Genomic DNA, 7,542 nt, shown 5'->3' with positions numbered 1-7,542 from the left:
TATATATATATATATATATATATATATATATATATATATTTCTCTCTCCCTCCCCCTCTCCCTCTCCTTCTCTCTATTTCTTTCTTTCTTCCTCCATCACCATCACCATCATCTGACTTTTTTGAGACAGGGTTGCCCTGGCTGTCCTGGAATTCACTCTGTAGAACAGGTTAGCCTCGAACTCAGAAATATGTCTAGAACTACCAAATGCTTGGATTAAAAGCATTTGCCACTACCACGCAGCTGCTTCTTTTTCTTTTCTTCTTGGTTTCAGTCATTCAGTCTTATCTGGTCCTGATGTTCCTCATAAGTTTTGTTTGATATGCAGTTCTGATTGGCTTTACCATGGGCAGATACTTTGAGGGCTAGACAATGATGGTTTTCTTTGGCAGGTGCACACTTCTGCTTGTTTGTGCATCTCTGAAGCCCACAGTGATAACACCTCAGTTTCCATCCCTGTAAGACCTGACCACAACTATTCGGAGGCCTCCCCGTGGACTTTAAGCATGGTTCTCCTTATTTGTAAACCTGTACCCAGTTTTCATCCTCCCCTCCTGACTCCATGAGACAAGACAGGATCATGCAAGATCTTAACCTCTCCCTGTCTCCATCTTTTCCTTGACCTAACTTGTATCCATAGCTGGTGAACTGATAGAAGTCTCAAGAGGAAACGTGGTATTTATTATTTGGTTCATTTCTCTGGCATCTTATCCCCTCAAGTCTTCATTATCTTGGTTATTCTCTAGATAATGACTGGAAATAGGAAGCTTTAAAATACCTTGTCTGGCTTTTCTTGTTGATTTTAGAGGGTTTAGCCATGATCAGCTAGTCAGTCATTACTAAAACAAATCTTGATAAAAGATTTTTTTGCTATGCCATATGACAATGTGTAGAAGATTTAACACTAGTCCACTCTTTGTTTTAATAAAAAATAATTTTGAGGGGCTAAAGAGTGGTTTAAAAGCATGTATTGTTCCTGAGTTCAGGTTGCAGCACCCATGGTAGGGAGTTCACAACTTTCCATAATCCCTGATCCAGAGGATTTGGCATCTCTGGACTCTGGGCACCTGAACTTATGTCCATAGATTCACACTCAGATATACACACATTCATGCAATGTTAAGATAAATCTTTCAAAAGGAGAATCCATTATAAATCTCTGTCAGGCAGCATTCTGGGCACTGGTTATACAATGACAAGAGTCAACCGCAATCACTGAAATACATCTGCTTCCCTTTGAGAGAGTTATCATGACCTGCAGTAAATGAACTTGGAGAAAATAATAATAAGCTGAAGAGCTAATAATTCCTCGATTTTGGAGATTTATACAGAAAAGACCATGTGGGACATATCAGAGGTCATGGGTGCTGTTGAACAGGGGAAGGGATGCTTATAAGTCTTCCACAAAGGCATTGGAATGAAATCATGGCAGATGAGCAGAGGAAGCAATGAAGGAAGAATGGGGTCACAAAAGTGCGCATGGTCAGAAAAACAAACCTGAAAGTGGAAACTAGGTGTTTGGGAAGTGATGACGAGGATGTTCGTGAAAAAGTAGACCATAACAATGTTATAACCAGATGTTTGCATTGTGTACTTAAATCTGAGTATTCCTGTATGAACAGTAAAGAGCCTTTAAGTGACCCCATCTCTCCAGGACACGAAGGCAGTGAGAGTGAGCCAGGTGATGTGTTCAAAGCTAGACAGAGGACCCCTAAGGTTGTTAACTCTGCCTCCATTTGAGTTTTCCTTGAAAGCAGATGTTCACTTGCACACTAATAATAGGAAAGAGAGGTGACAGATTAACATCTCTGTAATACATAAGAAGATAACTCAGTAGAGATTAATATATTGGCTTCTGACCTGTAAATGATAGCTATTCCTCTCTTATCATCTGTCATTGTTCTGATTTCATGTGTTCAATCATTACCAAAATCAATTTGCAAAGCAAACCTTGTAGGAATGAAATATGACTTGTCTTTCTGACAAAACTCCTTGTCAACATTTCAAGTCTCCCCCTCACTGTAACAAACTCCTTAGTGATATAACTCTGAGGTGCCATCCCAGGTTAATGCTCTAGGACAGTGATTCTATATATGTGGGTCCCTATCCCTTTGGTAAACCTCTACATTATACTTACATTACATCTCACAACAACAGCAAAATTAGAGCTACAAAGTAGCGATGAAAATAATTTTATGGTTGGAGGCTCATCCCAACATGAAGAACTGTATTAAAAGGTCATCGCATTAGGAAAGTTGAGATCTACTGATCTAAAAAGTTCTTTTAAGTATTGTACTTCTGAAATGTTGTTGACATTATTTGCTATCTGTTCTCCTGGAAGGGCATTCTTTTCTCCTCCATGGAGTGTGTAAAGTCCACACAGAATCTAGTGAAACTCTATCTGCATGAGTCAAATCGGGTTTATCGGGATAAGATGGTGGAAGAAAAGGATTTCAACCTTTTTGACAAAATCCAAACAGAATTCCTCAAGAAAAACTTTGATGTAAGTATTGCCTGTGCTCTTTCTGTATTTGAAAAACAATGAGGACCATGCAGGTGATCACAAAAACCACTCTAGTCCATGAAGTCAGGGAAAGCCAGAGATTGGGTTACAAAAGGAAATTCTAACATGACTTCACCTGGTCAAAAAAAAATGATGGGCAAGACACAATTTATTCACATATTTCACACCTATGGATCCCTAGAAAGCATCTGATCCAAAGGCTTATATAATACTGAGGTTCTTTCTAGCTCCCCAGGTGACATCTCAGATGGTGTTCAGCATCCTGAGACTGTGTGCCCCCATCACTCTCATGATAGCCATTTTGAAAGTGTTAAAAACTGGAAATGTAGAATAATTCTGAAACTCAGAGTATTTAGAATTATTCTGGATGGTAGGTGTTTATATTAATGACTGAAACTCTATTTTCCTGTCCAAAAATCAGAGAGAAGAACTTCTGGTGATTGTTCTCTCATCGGCTCTTCCTCCTCCTCCTCCTCTTCCTCCTCCTTCTCTTCTCCCCTTCCTTTCTCTCCTCAATCTTCCTTTATTATGAGAAAGGGTTTTGCCATACAACTAAACTTGATCCACTCTGTATCACTCACTGTCACTCTGCAGCCCAAGCTAGCCTTGCACCCTAGACTCTCTGCCTCCGTTTCCTTGCATGTGGATGGCAAGCATACACCACCATGTGATCCCCTTTTCTGATGCACCATAGTTCTGTGACTGTGATCCTTGACATATACTCTTCTAAATAGTTGGAAAGAAGTCTTGGCAGGAACCGTGGAGAGGGGCTTCATGTTACATCTCTGCCTTGGAAACTCACGGTGCATTTAATGCTTAAATCCAGAAATCACTAATCTTCCTAATTCACACACTATTTTGCAAACACTTTGCACCCTGAAACTCATTTGCCTTTGTCAAGAGCTCCTAACTCACACAGAGAATGTCACATGGAATGTGCCTTGAGAAGTGTTGACACTGGAATGCAGCCATTCCCGGTGAGAAAATTACCCAGCAACTAGCATAGAATGTTCTGTAGGGCTGCCATGTTTTCTGTCCTCTCTTGAACTGGAAGGAACCAAACAACCCTGTCTGGAATTATGCTATTCTCTCTCTCTCTCTCTCTCTCTCTCTCTCTCTCTCTCTCTCTCTCCTTCCTCTCCATATAGATATATATATTTTCAATGAATTAGCCTGTTCTTTGTCATTTTAGACATGGGTGTATTTGGAGCACAACACTACAAACTGACAGTTTAAGATGGGGTAGCCTCATTTGGCCTCTGTGAGGGAACTCCCAGTGATGGCAGGTACAGAGGTAGTTGGGACAGCATGCTGAAAGATGTCTCAGGTTCACTTTTCAACATACTCTCAGAAGAGCTAACAGTTCATTATCTGAGATTAGAATCATCAGCTTCAGAGAGCAGCGTCCCCAGTGATATAACTACCTCTGTCTGGCCCCACCTTTTAAAGAGCCCACTGTCTATTACGTGGCCAACTGGGGATCCAGCTGCCAACAGGTGAACCTTCGGGAACAGCCACACCCCTAGTGCAGTACCTTCTCAGGACAAGCTCCATATTTTCTCCTGAGATGTGCACCTCTGAAGATGGTGCACATAATTTCTAAAACACTGATTCTAAACCTATGGACCTCAAACCCTTTGGCACCTCTAACTTTAAAAATATTTATATTATGATTCATAACAGTAGCATAATTACGGTCATAAAGAGACAATGACAATCATTTTATGGTTGGGGGTCATCACAACAGGAATTTTATTAAAGGGTGACAGTGTTAGGAAAGTTGAGAACCACTGCTCTAGAAAGTTCTCTTAACTGTAGTACTTCTGACACCTTCCTAATTTACATATAACCCATCCCAGTAGCTTCTTTTTGGCTGGCTCTTTTCAAGGTAAACACCCTCACTTCTACTTTCCTTGTTATTTTTATGGGACCTGACATTCAGATCTCTCACATCTTAGATGGTCCCCTGTGAGCACTGCAGAGTTAGCCAATTTGTGTACTTTAAAGTTAACTTTGCAAGTAAGCCTTGTCTTTATGAGTCGATCTGTGCTGGAACTTTAAAGTCACAACACTTGGTTTTTGAAGTACAGATCTTGATGTGGTTTGATGAAAAAGCTCACATCATTTGATCAGAGACCAAAATATAGTTCACACAGCCATTATTCTAACAACACTTGTGAAGACAGGTGAAGCCCCTTGCCTGCACATATACTAGCACTGGTATCAGGACAAAATTCCCTGATTCCTCCCAAAGTGATTAAGCCCCGTTTTTAAAGTCTGGAGCTCTCTGACTTGTAGCTTGCAGTGAGACATGGTATCACTGTTAAGGATGCTTTGATTCCCTATCAGGTGGCTTCCTCTCTCCCTTCTATACAACACGGCTCTGATCCTTAAACTGGAGACTTGTTTTGTTCATCAAAGAATCTTTGTAGATCAGGCTTCTCAAAACTACACTTTGCTTTCCCTCCTGGTAGATCCTTACTGTAAACTGACTCCCATTAGGATCAACCCAGTAGCCTAGCTTATTCTCAAGAAGAGCAACTGGATTTCTGCATTCCTTTCCTGTGCCTTCTTATTTGCTGTATTTATTTCTATGGTGTGTGTGTGTGTGTGTGTGTGTGTGTGTGTGTGTGTGTGTGTTGCCATGTACATGCCTGGTGCCCTGGCAGGCTGGAAGAGGGCATCGGACCCCTGAAACTGGAGTTATAGGTGATTTGAGCCATCATGTGGTTGTTGGGAATCAAAGCCAGGTCCTCTAGAAGGGCCATCATGTCAATTGTCCAGACCTGTCCTATATAAGGTAACTATTACTCTGATAAGACACTGTGACCAAAAACAACTTGAGGCAAAAGCATTTATTTCACTCACAGTTTCATGTTTTCCTATAGAATCCAAAAATACCAATCTAGGAGTCTAAGAAATATTATAGAAGTACCCCCCCCCCGGGATGGGACCTCTTACATCAATCACTAATTAGGAATATTTCCTAAAGGCTTCCCTATAGTCTTATGGAAGCATTTTCTCAACTGAGGCTCTCTCCTTTCCGATGACTCTAGCTTGAGACAAGTTAGACATAAAACTAGACAGGACAGGACTTCTACTGTGTCTTCTTAAACTAGACAAAGTACCTCTTTTGTATTGCAGTCCACCTATTCAGATGCCTGGGCAATTGTTCCTATCAACAAAGCCGCAGTATGATAGGGGTTTTTTATTTTAATTAATTAATGAATTAATTTTTACTTATTCATGTTACATCCCACTCACTGCCACCATTCCCCCCCCACACACACACACACAAATCCTTCCCCCATTCCCCTCCTGGGTAGGATTTTTCATGGCCTGAAATGACCCTCAAAAGACTTAGGGCACATCTGATACTCAATCTTTTAGCCCTCTGTTCTTTTTCTCAGATAATGGTCTTGGTTTTTCTCCTTTGTGTTTGGTAGATCTTGTCCAAGGAATTTATAAGACTAACATGGTCATGACTTGGCTCTGGCTATGGACCCTACTGGTTACCTATATCCAACATGGATTTTCTAATCTGAATTTTAAAAAGCCTTTCTGGGATACATTACATCTGTAATATTTCTTCTTACATGAAATCTTAAGTATCTAGATTTTGACAAGCAAATAATTTACTCTTTGTCCTCTAATGCAAACTAACAATAGAAGCCTCTAAAATGCTTAGAGAATAAATTGTTAATAAAGAGATGAAGAGTTGTCTCATCAACTAATTAATTAAATTGTACTAGTCATTATACAATGTGCTAATATTTGTCCTGGAGTAAGATTTGACAAACAGTGAGGCAGAATCCTTATGAAAGTGTTATAAACAGTGCATTCTACTCTAAATGTTTTAATATTAGAAGCAACCGTATATACAAACCAGTAAATTAAGGATGGGGAGCTACTAGTGTATTCTTCAGAAACCAAGCCTTCTCTATGGATGAACCAACTTCACAAGAGACACATTTATGAGGAGGATTCTATAGGTTAGGGAATAAGAATCGTTGAAATGGCTGTTGGGTAATTGAGGCCCCTGGACAGTGATACACTGTATCCACCATTACCAAAGAAGGCGGGCCTGGAGAACTCCAGCCATGTCCTCATCTACTCTTCTGAACACAAAAAAGGCTCTTGCCGCGCTTTAAAAGTGGATGTTCCTTGCTTTCCACTTCCCACCATTAATCTATAAGAAAAAACAAATATTTACGAATCCCTGGAGGCGGTAAACCTATGGTAAAAGTCCACCTCCCAGGGAAGTGTCAAGAGAAAGTTACAAAGAGGCACTGACGCTTAATTTTCATGAAGTTTGTAGAGAGAGAGAGCAGCCCTCTTGATATCTCCATCATATAGGGTACCAGATGGGAATACGGAAGATCCCCATCCCTGTGTCTTCTCTCCAGGATAGTGAAGAGATGCTGAAGCAAACCCAGAACCTGAACATGTATTGTCACTTTGCGAATGGCATTGGTGAGCCCAAGTACATGCCTGTGCAATCATGGGACCTTCTGACTCAGACTCTGGTGGAAGCCCTGGAGAGCCACAACGAAGTGAATGCTGTGATGGACCTAGTTCTTTTTGAGGATGCCATACGTCATGTGTGAGTGTGCATCTCTTCCTTGCCTCCCCTCAGTGGCTTCTCATTCCCAGGGTCAGGGGTTTCATTTTGTTATTCCAACTTACTTTTTTCTGAAGGTTATAAATTAGTTCTTTGAGAATTTCATACAATGTATTTTGGCCAGATTCTCCCTCCACCCCAATACAGTTCCATAAAGCCTGAAGGCAGCCAGCCACTGTTAGCCCTCAGTGAGGGTAAAGATGGCGGGGGAGGGTGGGGGGGGCAGTACTACAGCTGCAATTTCACTAATAGGCATAGAGGGCAGTAGAACACAGGGTTCAGCTCCAGCAGGCACCAGGACCCTATCTATACACACACACACACACACACACACACACACACACACACACACATACACATGTGAGTTTAATTTCCCTAAGCCTTAAATAAACATTTT

General features: G+C 41.0%; 1 protein-coding gene across 1 annotated transcript in view; it reads left to right on the top strand.

Annotated features, from left to right (window-relative positions):
- Dnah9 (dynein axonemal heavy chain 9) overlaps positions 1–7,542 on the top strand; it is a 322,533-nt gene that overhangs the window by 176,643 nt on the left and 138,348 nt on the right. Inside the window, exons 42-43 of the mRNA XM_021213724.1 lie at positions 2,342–2,503; positions 6,931–7,127. Of these exons, the coding sequence (XP_021069383.1) occupies positions 2,342–2,503; positions 6,931–7,127 (359 nt within the window). The remainder of the gene's footprint in view (positions 1–2,341; positions 2,504–6,930; positions 7,128–7,542) is intronic.

The sequence above is a fragment of the Mus pahari genome, chromosome 14 (genome assembly GCF_900095145.1).
Source record: "Mus pahari chromosome 14, PAHARI_EIJ_v1.1, whole genome shotgun sequence".
NCBI lineage: Eukaryota > Metazoa > Chordata > Mammalia > Rodentia > Muridae > Mus > Mus pahari.
Note: the sequence above shows the minus strand (reverse complement) of the source record. Positions and strands in the feature narration are given on the sequence as shown.